This window comes from Hippopotamus amphibius, chromosome 1 (assembly GCF_030028045.1).
Source record: "Hippopotamus amphibius kiboko isolate mHipAmp2 chromosome 1, mHipAmp2.hap2, whole genome shotgun sequence".
NCBI classification, from domain to species: domain Eukaryota; kingdom Metazoa; phylum Chordata; class Mammalia; order Artiodactyla; family Hippopotamidae; genus Hippopotamus; species Hippopotamus amphibius.
In genome coordinates this window covers 45,128,873-45,146,372 of record NC_080186.1, presented here as the reverse complement: position 1 = coordinate 45,146,372, position 17,500 = coordinate 45,128,873, and the positions used below count along the sequence as shown (strand labels likewise).

Below are 17,500 nucleotides of genomic sequence, written 5' to 3'. Positions count from 1 at the left end.
GAAGAGTACGGGGGCGTGGTCTAGGGGCGGGGCCTGAGGGAGAGGTGGTGCGTAGAGCCGGGAGTACAGCCGTGCTTGACCGGGATCTCAGAGGAGGCTGGGCGGGGCGGGGGCGGGGCTGGGGACTGGCGCGCCGCGCAGGGTGGGGCGGGACGGGACAGAGCCTGTGGGCGGGGTGGAGCGGAGAGCCGGGAGTAGGACTTGCGCCCCCGCGAACTCCGCGGAGGCCGGCGGAGAGGGGAGGGGGCGGGGCTGGGGGCGGGGCGGTAGGGAGATCGAGGCCCGACTATCAGCGCGCTTGGAGCTAACCGGAGGCCCAGGCGAGCAGGGCGGTGCGGCGGGCTGGGCCGGCACCGGGGGAGGTGGGAGCCTGGCTGGGCGAGGCCGACGGAGGGGGGATGCTGATGGAGGAGGGAGCGAGCGAGTGTGGCGGGGGGTTGTGAGGAGACGCGCGGCGCGGAGGCGGACGGCGGGCGGGCGCTGAGGGGACCGGGATGGTGGAAGACTGACGCAGGTCTGTTCTCGCCCCTGAGTCCTAGAGACACTAGGGTCCCGCCACGAACTTTTTGGAAGCCAGAAATAATGTTTTGACCCCCAGAAGGGAAAATCAATTCCAAATCGAAGTTAATAAACGTATCAAAATGTAACCTATCAACTGGAACGTAAGCCATATATTTAAAAATTATATTTAATGTAGGATGTGGATTCACGTAATATATTTTATATAATATGGGGCCGGGCGTCCAAAAGCATGTGTTTAGGGCCCTTGGAGGTCTTGAAATGGCCTTGAACTGAGTAGAAGTGTTTAGGATGGAGGTGAAAAAGTGGTATCAGGGCTGATTGCCTTTTTTTTCTTTTAGAACTTTTATTGAGATACAATTAACATACAATAAACTGCATATATTTAGAGTGTGCAATTTGGTATCCCATTCTCCCATTTCATTACCCCCCCCCCCCCCCCCCCCCCGCAACCCGATTGCCTTTTAAGTGATACCAAGCTATAGGCCCTGGCCCTGGGGAGACAGGTGATGGCCGTTTTCTAATTTACACAAAAGTTCCTAGTGGATGATGTTATGGGAAAGGGTTTGAGGAGTCTGGCTGTAAAAGTACCAGAAGCAAGGGGCTGGTCAGGGAGAAGTGAACTGAAGACTTGGTGCAGAAAGCTTTTCGGAAAGAAAGGTTATGTGAACTGGAGGTGGAAGGGTGGGTAAGTGGCACTGGGTTTAGAGGAGGATAAGGCATCAGGGAAGTCTACGGTCAGATTGTTTTAAAATTGCAAAGGATAACACCCCAGAGTGCACCACCGTTGATGAACTGAGGTCCTGAGTGAACGCTTATGAATTAAGTAAGGCATCCCAGGGTGGGGGCTTAGACCACATCCCGAACCTGCATTTTGGAGTTATGGAAGCAGCATACCTGTTGAATTGTTTTATAGGTTTCTTTGGGATTGGTTTGCCTCTTTAGCATTAACTGCAGCAAAGGAAGCTTAAAGTGAACCCAAATTCTGCCACTTCTTACTTGTTATTTATATAGTTCCACCCAGCATAGGAAAAAGGAAAAGTATTGGTGGCTATAGGAGGTATGAAGTGAATTTTGTATTGAAGTACACGTTTGCTTCCTTCAGACAACTTAGGTGGTAAGAATGTGAGGTAAGAAAAGAACTGAACATTTGGGGCATACTCTGTCTTCCTTATTCATCTATCACACTTCAATGCTAGATATATTTCCCTAAAATACAACACTTTTTAAAGCAAATTCTCTCCTTAACTCTCCAACCCCCACATTTCCACCCCCAACTAGATTACCACAAGGTTTTTCCACCTTGCACTATTCACATTTTCAGTCAGATAATTATTTGTTTTGGGGGACTGTCCTGTGCATTGTGGGATATTTAGCAGCATCATAAAATGCCCACTAGATGCCAATAGCATCACTGCTCACTGCCCCCCTGCCAGCCAAACTGTCTCCAGACATTGACAAATGCCCCCTGGGAGGCTAAATCATCCCCAGTCCAATTGAGAACCAATGGACTACAGGCTAAAGCCTACCATCTTTACCTGGCTTTCAGGTTTCTTCATTATCTGTTCCTAATCTACCTTTCCTAGAATTTGATTCAGTCTAAAAGAACCCCAGTGCAAGAATTATTTCTCTAGTTTTCTCCATAGGTTATCACCTAGTCATCTTCATGGACACTTTCAGGGATGGAAAAGATTAAAAATCTTTACTGTGCTGTAAAGTTCTTATATCTATGATGTCTTCCTCCTTAAAATTCATACTTGTGGAGTCCTGTTCTAATCTTTTTTCCATTTGTGAAGACTTGTGATATTAAAACTTGTAGTCATATTTCTCTCACTAAATTATCTTTTCTTGAAACAATATTCTTTCAACTTCTTCTGTGTAACATAGTTTATAGATCATTATGAACTTTTTGTTGTCTGATCAAGCCTAATGATGTCCTACTTAAATTATGCTACCTGCAGCTGAACACAGTATTCTCGATGTGGATCACACTATTTGCACATAACAAATTGTTAGTTTCATGTTCATCCATCTTACTTAACTCTGAGCTTAAAGGCAAAAACCAAGTCTTAGTCACCATCTTTGTCTTAGGTTTACATAGTCAAAGATTACTACATATTATCTTTGCATGACTAGCAGAGTGCCTGGCCCTCAGTTAGTTTTCAAAGATTTTGGTAGAATGTAGTTCCTTGTTAACTCTATTAATATAATTTCACATAACATTCCTTTACCTTTGGGGGTAGATACAGTACACTCTTGCCTTATAGTGACTTTGCAATCAACTAATCCGCTACATTTTATACATATAGATGAAAGTTTGGCAAACTTTTTCTCTAAAGGGCCAGATAATAAATATTTTAGGTTTTATGAGCCTTATAGTCTGTTACAGCTATTCTGCTCTGTCACTATAGCACAAAATTGGCCATAGGCAATATATAAATGAGTGAGTGTGGCCATTTCCAATAAAACTATTCATGGATACTGAACTGTGGATTTCATATAATTTTCATGTGCCACAAAATATTTTGATTTTGAAAAATATTTTGAAATGTGAAAAGCATCCTTAGTTTATGGGCCATACAAAAACAGGTGTCGGGGTAGATGTGGCTCATAGGCAGTAGTCTGCCAATCCCTGATCTAGGTCATTCCCTGTGTGATTGATTTTTTAAGTCTGAGTATATTAAATATCGTATTCATTGCAATCTATTTTTCTAGCTTGCTCAGATGTTTTTGTGTGCTAATTCTTTCATCTACCATATTAGCTGACATCCCAGGTTTGTGTCATCTGCAAAATTGATAAACTTATTTTTCCCATCTTTAATTAATAAAAATGTTGAATGGGATAAGGGTAGAGGTCTTACACAGTTCATTTTGTCCCATTAATCATCATTCTTTGAGTATAACCATTCCAAGAATTATAAATACCTACCTAAAGTAACGCCTGTCACCCATCCCATATTTATTCATCTAGTCTACAGGGTATCTTGAGATTCTTTGTCTGAAGTTTTGTTGAAATGTTCAGAAATATCCCTAATAGGTAGTAACTCTATCAAACAAACAAAAAGAAATATATAGGTTTGGTATAACTTGTGAATTAATGTTACTGTTGCTTTCCAATTTTACTGCTTTCTTGTTTAGATTTTCAAAGCCATCCTTTTGATAATAATGAAATATAGTAATTTTAGAATTTTGTTGAACATTCACATGCAAGCACATCAATCTCTGTTTCCAGGAATTCACCATATTTCTTGTCTTCAAACTAGGGGTTAACAATGTTCATACAACACCAGTTCTCTGATATCAAAGTATTAAAAGCTGTGGTAAGATTGGCAAGAAAAAAGGCAAGATAAAACATATTAGAATATATGCCTTTTTTTCTTGACCAATCTTAACCACAGCTTTTAACACTATAAATACTAGATTTTAAAATTACAATAGAAAAGGAATTTCGTACCAATAAATATAAAAACTAGGAAGAAATAGATAATTTTTTTAAAATATAAATTTCAAAATTGACTCAAGAAAGTGTAGAAAGCCTGAAAAGAACTATTGAACTTGAAAGTCAAAAATCTACGTACACTTTACTGGGTTTATAGGATCCAATAACCCAGCAAATAGAGAAATAAGGGAAACTCCAATTTCTTTATGTTGGGCTACAGTCTAAATTCCAAATCAAGACGTGGACTAAATACAAAAAAAAAAATTATAGGCCAATTTCACTTAGAAATATATTTGCAAAATTTCTAAAAATGCTAGCAAACTGAATCTAACTATAGATAAAAGCACTAATACACCTTGACTGTGTAGATAGAGTTTATGCTGTGAACTGGGGATGCTATAACATTAGAAAACCTGTAAAAACATCTGTATGATTACCTTAGTAAATGTTAGAAGAGCATTTGATAAAATTCAATGTTTATTTGTGCTTAAAAGAAAACAAAAGGTAAACTAAAGAGAAGGGCATTTCTATAACTCAGTGAACAGTGTCTAATAAAACCTTCAGTGAGCATCACAGTGAATGGTGAAATGTTAGAAATATTCCTTGTATAATAAAGAGTAAGATTTTTTTTTAAATAGTTCTTTTTTTGAAGATCCCATTTATAATAGCAATGGAAACTATAAGGTGTCTAATAAAAGAGGTGAAAATATGTTTGTAGAAAACTATAGAACAATTTAAGTACTTAAAAGAAGTCTTAAATTAATGAAAAGATATTTCACATCCATGGATTTGAAAATTCATTATCATAAACATGTCACTTCTCTCCAAATTAATCTATAATGGAATTGAATTGTAATCAACATCTGAAAAAATGCTTTAATATAATTTAACAAAACTGTTTGTAATAATCAAAGTATAAAGCATAGAACCAAAATTTTTTTGAAAATTAAGTAGGGGAATTTACCTTACCAGATATTAAGATTTATTCTATATTATTCTATCCTTTTACTTTCATATTTAGAGTGTCTCTTGGAAAGAGTACTTAGTTGTTTTTTTTTCTTCAGTCTGATAATGTACTGTTTAACTTACTAACATTTAATAGAATAATCTGTGTGTTTGTACTTAAGTCTATCTTATAGCTATTTATTTTCAATTTGTCCTATCCGTCTTAATTCTTTTTTCTTCCTTTTTTGTCTTCTTTCAGATTTATCATGTGTTTTATGGTATTCCGTTTTTTCTTCTCTGTTGGCCTCCTTCCTATAACTGTTTATGTTTTTTAGTGGTTGCTTTATCCTAATTCTAGGTTTCAACATGTATCCTTACCATCTTACTCTAATAGCATATCACTTCATGTTCAACATAAGAACTTTACAAACATACAGTGTCATTTACCTTTCTCTTGCTTTTTGTGTTATTAGTATATTTACTTCTTCTACATCTATTAAATTTCTACCATTCATTGATGTTATTTTTACTTTAGTCAGTAGTCTTTTTGTTGTGTTTTGTTTTGCTTTGCTGCACCACGCAGCATGTGGGATCTTAGTTGCCTGACCAGGGTTCAAACCTGTGCCCCTTGCAGTGGAATCACAGAGTCTTAACCACTGCACCATTAGGAAAGTCCCCCACTCAGGAGGAGTCTCTTAAAGAAATTTTAAGAATATTCTTTTATGTTAGCAATATATTTCCCATCTCCAGTGTTCTTCATTCCTTCCCACAGATCCAAGATTCAGCTTGAAATCATATCCCTTCAGCCTAAAGTAATTCATTTAATATTTTTTGTACTGTGGGTCTACTGGTAACAAATACTTTAAGTTTTTGTTTGTCTTTATTTTACCTTCACTTTTAAAGGAAATTTTTGCTGGATATAGGATTCTATATATATATATATTTTGGATTCTATCTTTTTTTTTTTTTCAGATGTCAAAGATGTCATTCCATTGTCTTTTGGCTTCCACTGTTAATGATAAGTCAATTTTGATTCTTCTTGTTGTTTTCCTGCATATAGGTGTTTTTTGCTTGACTGCTTTTAATTTTTTCTCTTTTCTTTAATTTTCAACAATTGACTCTATGCTTAGGTGGGATCTTTGTACTTATCCAACTTATGGTTCACTGAATTTCTTGGATCTGTGGGTTTATGTATTTCATAGGTTTTGGAAATTTTTCAGCCATGTCTCCTTAAATGATTCTTCTATATTATTCTCTTTCTCCTCTCCTGGGATTCTAATTACATGTATTTCAGACTAGTTTGATATTGTTTCACGGGGTATATCATGCTCTGTTCTATTATTTTTGCTTTTTTCTCCTCTGTTTCATTTTGGATTATTTCTATTGATTTATCTTTAAGTTCACTGACCTTTTCTTGTGCTGTGTCGAATCTAATGTTAAACCCATCTAATGATTCTTTATTTCAGATTGGTATTTTTCAGTTCTAGAATTTCCATTGTGTTCTTTTTTATAGTTTCCATTTCTCTGCTAAAATTCCCTTTTTGTTCACCCATTTTGCCCACCTTTTCACTGAATTCTCTAATCAAGTTATAATTCCAGCAACTGGATCATCTGTAGATCTGCTTCAAATGACTTTTTTTTAAAGTTTTAAATTTTTTAAAAAGTTTTTATTTTTTAATTTTTTGTTGAAGTATAGTTGATTTACAATATTATTTTAATTTCAGATGTACAGCATAGTGATTCAGTATTTTTACAGATTATACTCTATTAAAAGTTATTAAAAGATAATGGCTATAATTTCCTGTGCTATTCAAATGACTTTGCATGTTCAACATTGTGTTTAAAAGAACAATAGATACTGAAGTAGATATTGTTTTTTCCCAGAGAGAGCATACCATTTTCTTTGTCTAGTAACCAGAATAAGGGGCAGATCACATCAGTCCAACTAGGGGTTATGCTGGGATTGGACTGAGTTGTAGTTTTATTTAAATAGTTTCAATTTACCTCTGATTTCACATATTTGAGGGTGAGATCAGTTCCTTCCTTCATCAGGGCTTTCGGATCTAAGTACCCAAGACCATAGAAATCTTTCTTTGGTTTTTAGCTCACACCCATTTTCCTGTGAAATTCCACTTAGGGGTTGATTTCCTTGATATTATTAGGAGTTGAGCTCGGTCGGGGCTGGATAACTTAGTTGCACTTCAGCTCTGCTGCACATACCAATGTGGATAAATCTCAAACACATAATGTTGAGTGAAAGAAGCCAGATATAAATGAGTACGAACTGTATGATTCCATATACATAATGTTGAGGTGAAATTAATCTGTAGCATTAGAAATAAGGACCATGATACCTTTGGAAAGGATGAAAGGGTAGTGATTAGGAGGGGGTATAAGAAGGGCTTGTCTCAAATGCTGGTGATGTTCTGCCTCTTTACCTGAGTGGTGGTTACCTGGGTGTGTTTACTTTGTGAAAATCTCTTGCACCATATACTTATGATTTGTGTTCTTTTCTGTATGTATGTTATAGTTCAAAAACAAAAAAGAAAGTGTGTATAAAAGGGGAGGAGCTCTTGCACAACAAAAAACAAAGTTGAAAAGAAAAATCAAGCTATAGAATAGAAGATATTTGCAATGCTATCACAAAGGACTTGTATCTAGGATATTTTGTTTTAAAATTTTCTACAAATTAAAAAGAATAGAAGGAAAGAAAAAGAGGAACCCAATAGAAAAAGAGCGAAGGATAAGAAAAAGCAAATAAGAGAAGAGGCCTGAATGCCCCATAAACATGAAAAGGTATTTGACCTCACTAGTAATCATGGGAATATAAATTAAAACCTTGTAGAAATAACATTTCACACCAGTGAGATTGGCTAAAGCTAAAATGTGTAAGAATTACAAGTTGGTGAGAATATGAGGGAGCAGCTAATGGTAATATAAATTGTTATAATTTAGAGATCAAATGATCAGTTATTGACTTGGAGATATACTGATTCTAAATTTCTACAATTTTACTTCTACAAGTAAAGATATTCTTTATTATAAAGATTTTCTCCCACATGTGCTTATAGATACATGCACAAAGATGTGCATTGCGAATTTGTTTATAATAGCAAAAAATTGGAAACAGGACCTAACTATCCATCATTAGAGAAATGGATAAATACCTTATAGTAGTTAAAATGAATAAAGTAGATTTATATGTATCAACATAATAAAATCTTGAAAACATAATATTGAATGAAAAAAGCAAGTAGCAAGGGATATATACACTGTGAAAATATCTGTTTTAAAAGAACAGTCCATATTGATACATATATGGTAAAAGTGTAAAAATATAGGGACTTCCCTGGTGATCCAGTGGTTAGGACTCTGTGCTTCTGCTGCAGGGGGCAGCTTGGATCCCTGATTGGGGAACTAAGAACCCGCATGCCACCTGGAGTAGCCAATAAAGAAATAAATAAAATAAAAATATAGTCAGGAAGGATATTCACCAATTTCAGAATAGCTGTTACCACTGAGCAAGGAAGGGAATAAGGACAGTGAGAGGCTACTTATTTCTTAAAAAAAAAAAAAAATTAAAGTACATATGGCAAAATGTTAACATTTATAAAATCTAGGAAGTTGGTACATAGTTGTTTAATAAATGTAATATTCGCTGTACCTTTTTGTTTGTTTATTTGAAATAGTTTTCCTTTTTTTATATCATTTTTTTAAAAAAGCGATTTTTGGTTGCATTGGGTCTTCATTGCTGCGAGAGGTCTTTCTCTAGTGGTGGCGAGCAAGGGCTACTCTTCATTGTGGTGCGTGGGCTTTTCAGTGCGGTGGCTTTTCTTGTTGGGGAGCACAGGCTCTAGGCACATGGGTTTCAGTAGTTGTGGTATGCAGGCTCAATAGTTGTGGCTCGCGGGCTCTAGAGTGCAGGCTCAATAGTTGTGGCACATGGGCTTAGTTGCTCCACGGCATGTGGGATCTTCCCATACCAGGGATCAAACCTGTGTCCCCTGCATTGGCAGGTGGATTCCTAACCACTGTGCCACCAGGGAAGTCCCTAGTTTTTTTTTTTTTTTAAGTTAGACTGGGGCCAGGGTATGAAGTGTATTGGAAGCCTTTCTCCCTTTTCCAAACACTCTTCATCTTTTAATTCTTCATAGATACAGCTTTCCCCGTCACTTTGCATCTATATATTGGTTTGTGCCCTGTTACCAGCAGATCAAGGAGAAGGGTGAGTTCTGATATAATCTTCTGTGGTCTTCCTTCTGTCTTACCCTCCAGGGTTCATAGTAGAGCTCAACAATATCTTTTCAGTAGGCTTTTTGTCAAACTTAAAATATTACTCTCCAACAGAAATGTTTTTAAGTTCATGAACCAAGTGACTGATTTAGAATCTAGAAATAAGTGAGAAGTTGTCTTCTCTCTTATTTCACATTTCTGCTTAAAAAAATAATAATGATAAGGTAATTTTTAAGATTTAAATAATATCACTTGCTATGTCAATTGATAAGTGTGTGGATAAATAGTTACAAAGCGTCTGTTTTTATGTTCTGCATTTTTTTAAATTTCAGAAATATAACAATATAAATGCTTTTTAAAAACTTACCTACTAAGTCATGTCATTCTAGCTTATTAACTGTTTTTATATAATTATTGAAGGTTTTTAATTTTGGAAGCAGAAAAATTATGTCAGTGTCAGGGACTTGTTTTGTGGAGTAGAGTAGTGGAAATACTCATATCTTACAGATTATCCCTGGGAGAGGTCAGATGTTTACTTATGTAAATAAACACGTTAGAGTCCCTCCCACTTGAATAACTTGGTTGTTAAGCTGTGTGCTAGGCAACAGGCTTTGTCTCTCTTCCTTTTCTCAGATAAAGTTCAGAGAAAAAAAAGTTGCTTTTGTTGTTTTTGTTTTGTTACTGTTTTACTTGCAGGTTAAACACTTTAAGATGAGAAAAGTTGATCTTTGTTTGAGCTCTGAAGGGACTGAAGTCATTTTAGCTACATCAAGTGATGAAAAACACCCACCTGAAAATATGATTGATGGGTAAGAGTTACTATTCTTTCTTCCTTAAAGCCTTAATATTAGGTCAGTGAACTCCCTGAGTGCTGAGATTATGTATTTTATAACTAGCACTGTTAAATCTAGTTTAATAAATGTTTGGTGAACTAAATTACCTGACTACCCACTTTAGTACCATCCCTGGAGCTAATTCAGTTGTGTATATTTAGGTTTTTGATCCTTTTCTTTATAATTCCTAAACAACTTTTTATAAAAATGGTTTTTAAAGATGTGGTCTAATAAGGCAAAACTTCAAAGAACAGCTACCTCATTTTATGGAAGCGTACATTTTAATATCTGGTTATGGCTTTATTCCAAGTTTTTCTTGGTAAATAGGAATATAAACACTATGAATTCCTATCTACTGCCTGTTTTCTTTCTGGTCTAAGCAACATCTTTGCTGAACTGAATGCTTCATTTCTTGCTATCCACCTGCATTGTTTGGTTCTCGGCTTCTTGATATCATTACCACTCTTCACTGTGCTAGAGCTTATTCTAGGTAGAGATAGATATCATTCTCAGACTTTTAAATTCCAAAAAAAAAGTAATTAATGGAAGAACTCCTTTTTTAAAAATATTGAGGTATATGGGACTTCCCTGATGGTCCAGTGGTTAAGACTCCATGCTTCCACTGCAGGGGGCACAGAATTAATCCCTGATTGGGGAACTAAGATCCTGCATGGCACATGGTGTGGCCAAAAAATTTTTTTTTAAATTGAGGTGTAGTTGATTTACAATATTATATAAGTTTCACGTGTACAGTGTAGTGATTCACAATTTTTAAAGGTTATACTCCATTTATAGTTATTATAAAATATTGGCTATAATCCCTGTGTTGCACAATATATCCTCGTAGCTTATTTATTTTATACATAGTAGTTTGTACCACTTAGTCCCCTAGCCCTATCTTGCCCCTCTCCACTTCCCTCTCCCCACTAGTTTGTTCTCTTTATCTATAAGTCTCTTTCTCTCTTTCTTTTTTGTTATATTCACTAGTTTGTTTTGTTTTTTAGAGTACTTGTCTTTCTCTGTCTGACTTATTTCACTAAGCAAATGCCTTCCAAGTCCATCAAGGAAGAACTCCTTTTTAAATAGTTCTGGTGATTTTATTACCCTCTTGAGTTCTCTTTCTTAGTATTTGTACAGTGATCTGAGTTTGACTTATAGAATCATATAATTTTAGAGCTGGAAGGACTTATGAGTTCATCTTATCTAAACCTTTCATTTAGACTTGTAGTAAGAGAGGTCTAAAGAGGTCAAGTACTAGTTTTATGTATTGAAGGCAGAGCCAGTTGTACATAGATCTTGTGGCTCTTTGTGTTCTATTGTGAAGTCCATGTATCTGGATAAAATTCTAGCAACTGGACCTGTTCCAGGAGATAACAAGCCCACTTGTTATCTCCTCTCTGATATCTGTCCCTTTCCCTCAGGTAGGATAGTTTCCCTTTTTGGTGGGTTCCAGTAGAATTTGATATATATCTCTATTAGCTCCTTTATTCCTTTATTGTATAATTATTTATTTTTAATGTACGTCTCCTTTCTCAACTGGAAGTTTCTAGAGTCAGAGACTATGATTTCTTCATCTTTGAATCCACAGTGTCTTAAAATATTTGTTGAATATTTGTTGTGAATTAGACCATCAAAGATTAGTCATACATACACGCACACATACACACACACACACATACACACGCATACATATATACATCTGTTAATGTATATTTGCATAGGGCTTTATAATTTTATAGATGTTACGTCAGTTGGCCCTCACAGTAAGCTTGGGGAGTAAGAGGCCAAAAAAAAAGTGTTTTCAACCTCATTATAAAGACGATGAAAAAGGTGATTAGAGGTAAAATGACTTACTCAAAATCACACAGATAAACAAGTGGCAGAATCAAAACTAACACTCATATCTTCTAACTCCTAGTTTCTCAAACTTAAGGTTTGAATAAAAAACTTAATATATGTGACTCTTAATCCTTCTTAGTTTTTTACTTCCTAAAATTCAGGTAATAGCTATTTATCGCACTCTGACTTAGAGTTTAGACATAAATATGAGAACTGCTATGAGGATCACAGACCTATAGAGATTTACCTAGGTTGTTTGCTAGAAATAGAGATCTTTCCAAAAATACTCATTTTCTTTGACTGGAGGTAATCAAACTTCCAAGGCAAGATTAATTTATCTTACACCTTTTTGGTGACTTTTGTTTCAAGGGAATATGTTTATAGGTCATTAAAACTGGCTGTTATATGTAACAGATAATATTTTAGACTTTGTCAGTCCATACTAATGAATAAGTACATAATGTTTTTTAGATTAGACAAAACCGCTTAGTACAGAAAACTATGTGGAGTAAAGTAGTTACTGACCTGATAACTGAACAGAGCACATCAGAGACTTTTAATTCATATGCATTTCCAACAAGTACAATTAGACTTTATATGGTAGATAGTAAAATTTATTCTCTGCTCATAAGTTGATATATCTAAATGGAAGTAACCATAGAATTATTTGGAGAAAACGGTGCTATGAATTTGCCCTAATGGACAGTGCTCCCACTTCTCAGTTTTCACAGAAACAGAGTTTAATAGGTGATTATATTTCTGCTTCCTCTTGACTCTAATTTTGACCTGTGGTATTTAACATGTCAATGAAAAAGGAGAAAAATTCTATACAAGAAAACAAAATGAGTTAGAAAAAGTAGAAGGGAGAGGGAGTTGTTTCCTTTGGCATAATGTAAAAGAATGATAGATTTACAGTTAAAATTCCTGGGTAAGTGAACTATGTTTGTTACTTTGGGCTAAGAAGATATGTGTTATTCTTTAAGCCTCAGTTTCCTGGTCTGAAAAATGGGGAAGCTCTGACTACCTCAGAGCTGTGAAAAAAATTACATGACTTTTTAAATTATCACATGAGATAATACATGTTGAACAGTCAATAATTATAAGGCCTTATATTAAAGGAAACTACTATTTTGATGACTTCATTATACTTAATTATGGGGATTCAGTTATATGTTATTTTAAAATCCAAGTGCATCTCTACATATCTTTGATTTTATTATATTGATCATGCTCATTAAAAGCACCTGAGAAAAAACTTAGGGCAAGTAAAAATTATTTAATTTATTTAAATAAATAAAATTTAAAACCATATAAATAAAAATAAATTGTGAAATATTAAAGCATAATATAAAAAAATCAAGAATTGTGAGTTAGGAGACCTGGATTCTGTTTTTTTCTTTTTTGTAACATCTTTATTGAAATGTTATTCTCATTCCGTAAAATTCATCCATTTAAGGTATACAGTTCAGTGGCTTCCAGCATATTCAGAGTTATGCAGCCATCTGCACAATCCATTTTAGAACATTTCAGCACCCCAAAAAGAAACCTCACACCCCTTCACTGTCATCCCCTATCCCCATCAGCCCTAGGGAACTACTAGTCTACTTTGTGTCCCTATATATTTGCTTATCCAGACAGACATTTCATATCAATGGACTAATACATAGGTGGTCTTTAGACTGGTTTCTTTCACTTACATGTTTTCAAGGCTTATTCATGTTGTAGCATGTATCAGTGCTTCATTCATTTTTATTGCCAAATAATTCCGTTGTATGTATATGGCAAATTTTATTTACCCATTTATCAGTTAATGGATATCTGAGTTGTTTCTACTTTTTGGCTGAATTTTCCCCAATTTTATTAAAGACTAACCAACTTATAGATCCAAGGAACTCAGCAAACCCCATGCAGAATGACTACGAAGAGATCATTTCATAGCCAAATAGCTGAAAAACAAAGATAGAGAAAAAAATTTTTAAACAACTGGAGCAAAAATAATACATTACATACAGGGGAACTACTGTACCAGTGACAACCAACTTTGCATCACAAGCAATGAAATTCAGGTGACAATGGAATGGTATCTTTAAAATGCTAGCAAAAAAAGAAACAAACAAATAAAAAACCTGTCAACCAAGAATTTTGTGTCTAGTTAAAATATCACTAAAAATATATATAAGAAAGACTTCACTAGTCATAAACAGACCTGCATCACAGGAAATGCTAAAGAAAGTTCTGCAGGTTGAAATGATATAATACTAGATAGAAATTCAAACATTTCAAGAAGAAACTAAGTGCACTGGAAACGGTAAATATTTAAGTAAACATAAAAGACTATCTTTTCTTTTAATTTTTTTGAAAGACAACCACTTAATGGGGAAAAACATGTTATATTGTGGGATTTATATATGTGGGTGTAAAATATATTAAAACAATGGCACAAACGTGGAGTTCAGTGTATATTGACTATCATGAGGTTTGATAACCTTTAGAGCAGCCACTAAAAATAAGTATTTTTAAATAACTAATAAAGGAATTAAGTGGAATTAAAACTTTTTTTGATTCACTCAAAAGTAGATAGGAAAGGAGGGACTTCCGTGGTGGTCCAGTGGGCAAGACTCTGCACTCCGAATGCAGGTGGCCCAGCTTCGATCCCTGTTCAGGAAACTAGATCCTGCACGTACACATGCCACAACTAAGAGTTCAAGTTGCCACAACTAAGAAGTCCACATGCCACTCCTAAGAAGTCCACATACCGCAACTAAGAAGCTCACATGCAGCAACTATGAGCCCACATGCTGCAACTAAGACCCAGTGTAGCCAAAATAAACAAATACACACACACACACACACACACACACACACACACACACACACAAGTAGATAGTAAAGGAGAAATGGGACAAGAAAAAATAGATGGTAAGGACAAATAAAAAGTGAATAGCAAGACTTAAACTCAGCCATATCAATAATTATATTAAATGCCAATACTCTAAACACTTCAATTAAATGGCAGAGAGTGTCATACTGGGTAAAAATGCAAGACCCAACTATATGCTGTACTTTAAATATAAAGTCATGAATAGGTTGAAAATAGAAGGATGAAAAAGATGCACCCTATAAATAGTAAGCATGAGAAAGTGGCTGTGACTATAGTCGTATCAGACAAAGTAAAATATAAGATAAGGAGTATTTCCAGAGATAAAGGGAACATTTTATAATGTTAAAATATCAATTCATCAGGAAGAGGTAACAATCTAAATGTACATTGACCTCATAATCAGTCTTAAAAATACATAAAGCAAAAACTGACAGATAGGGACTTCCCTGCTTGTCCAGTGGCTAAGACTCCACACTCCCAGTGCAGGGGGCCTGGGTTCAGTCCCTGGTCAGGGAACTAGATCCCACATGCTGCAACTAAAGGTTCTGCATGCCACAATTAAAAGGTCCTACATGCCACAACTAAAGATCTCACATGCCATAATGAAGAACCAGCACAGCCAAATAAATAAATAAATTTAAAAAAAAAACTGACAGATGAAAGAGAGAAATAGACTTATTCACAATCAAGGTGTTGGAGATTTTAACACCTTTCTTTCAGTAATGAAAGAACAGCTAGATAAAAAATTAGTAAAAATTTAGATGATCCACATGACATTATCAGTCACCGTAACTTTTACAATTATAGACCACTATAATCAACAATGGCACATGGAACAAGTGTATATTGAGCATCCACTGAAATGTGCTGGACCGTGAAATGTCTTGATAAATTTCAAAAGACTAAAATCTTAAAGTATATGTTCTCGCCCCAAAATCATAATTATGTGAGGTGGTGAATGTGTTAACTAACCTTATTGGGTAGTCATTTTGCAATATATGTGTGTATCAAATCACTGTGTTTGTACACCTTAAAGTTACATGATGTTATGTGTCAATTATATCTCAGTTAAGCTGGGAAAGAAAAGAATGTGTTCTCTGACCACTATGTAATTGAATTAGAAATAAATAACAGGAATATATCTAGAAAATACACCCAAATCTTAGAATTAAACATGGCACCTCAGAATAACCCATGGATCAAAGAAGAAATCACAAGGGATATTAGAAAATATTTCTAACTGAATGAGAAAGAAAAAAATATATACAGCCACATTTGTGGGATGCAGCTAAAGCAATGCTTTAAGGGAAAGTCATAGCATAAATATTAAATAGGAGAATGTTTTAAAACCAGCAATTAAATTTCTACTGTAGGAAGCTAGATAACAAAGAGCGAATCATACCAAAAGACAGTAAAAGACAATACAAAGCATTGATTTCTGCTTTTACCTTTGTTGGAGTAGAAATCAATGAAATAGACAATAGACAATTAGAAAAAACTATCAAAGCCAAAAGTTGACTGTGAAAAAATTAGTAAGTTATAAACCTCTAGCAAGACTGACTAAAATAAAAAGAGAAAATACAAATTACTAGTACCAGAATTGAAAGAAGCGCTATCACTACAGATTCTAAAAGAATAGTAAGGGGCTTCCCTGGTGACACAGTGGTTAAGAATCCACCTGCCAATGCAGGGGACATGGGTTTGATCCCTGGGCCGGGAAGATCCCACATGCCATGGAGCAACTAAGCCCATGTGCCACAACTACTGAGCCTGTGCTCTAGAGCCCACAAGCCACAACTACTGAGCCCGTGTGCCACAACTGCTGAAGCCTGTGCATCTAGAGCCTGTGCTCCACAATAAGAGAAGCCACTGAACTGAGAAGCCCCACATCACAATGAAGAGTAGTCCCCACTTGCCACAACTAGAGAAAGCCCATGTGCAGCAACAAAGACCCAACACAGTCAAAAATAAAATAAATAAATAAATAAATAAATAAATAATAAATATTTTTTTAAAAAAAGAATAGTAAAACAATATCAAGAACAAATTAAAAAAAAACAAATTTAGGCTAATAAATTTGACAACTTAGATGAAGTGGACGGATTCCTTGAAAAACTCAACCTATAAGAATGATACAAGATGAAATAAAAATATTTGAATAGTTTATATAGATTATAGAAATTAAATTATATACAATATTTAGAGAAAAAATAGTACCAATCTTTCATAAATCCCTTTAAAAATAGAGGAGAAACATTTCCCAAATTGTTTTATGAGAACAGCATAACCCTGATACCAAAATCTGACAAAGACATTACAAGAAAGGTCAATTAAAGACCAATGTCCTTTATAAACACAGACACAAAAACCCTTATAAATTGAATTTAGCTAAGTGGAGTTTATTGTAAAGAATGCAAGATTGGTGTATTCACCAAATTACCACAGGAATACAGATTGAATGTAATTTACCATATTGCCAGAACAAGGGAGAAAAAAATCATATGATCATTCCAAAAAATCATTTGACAAAATTCAGCATCCATTCAGGATAACAACTCTCAAAAAATTAAAAAAAGAAGGGAACTTTCTCAGTCTGATAAAAGCATCTATCTACTAAAAATTTTCAGCTTAATGGTGAAGTAATAAATGCTTTCCCAATAAAATAAATGAATGTATGTAACAAAACAGAAACAGACTCACAGATATAGAAAACAAACTAGTGGATATCAGTGGGGAGAGGGAAGTGGGAAGGGGCAAGATAGGGGTATGAGATTAAGAGATGCAAAATAGATAAGCAATGAGGATATATTG

General features: G+C 35.1%; 1 protein-coding gene across 13 annotated transcripts in view; it reads left to right on the top strand.

The window, feature by feature from the left end:
• Positions 1 to 17,500, top strand: part of LOC130838387 (intraflagellar transport protein 25 homolog) — an 82,898-nt gene that overhangs the window by 54,116 nt on the left and 11,282 nt on the right. For 5 of the 13 annotated variants that reach the window (XM_057711425.1, XM_057711435.1, XM_057711441.1 and 2 more), the window contains 2 exons: positions 9,058 to 9,128; positions 9,833 to 9,945. In XM_057711425.1, the coding sequence (XP_057567408.1) occupies positions 9,058 to 9,128; positions 9,833 to 9,945 (184 nt within the window). The other 8 variants (XM_057711519.1, XM_057711461.1, XM_057711469.1 and 5 more) reach the window with 8 other exon arrangements.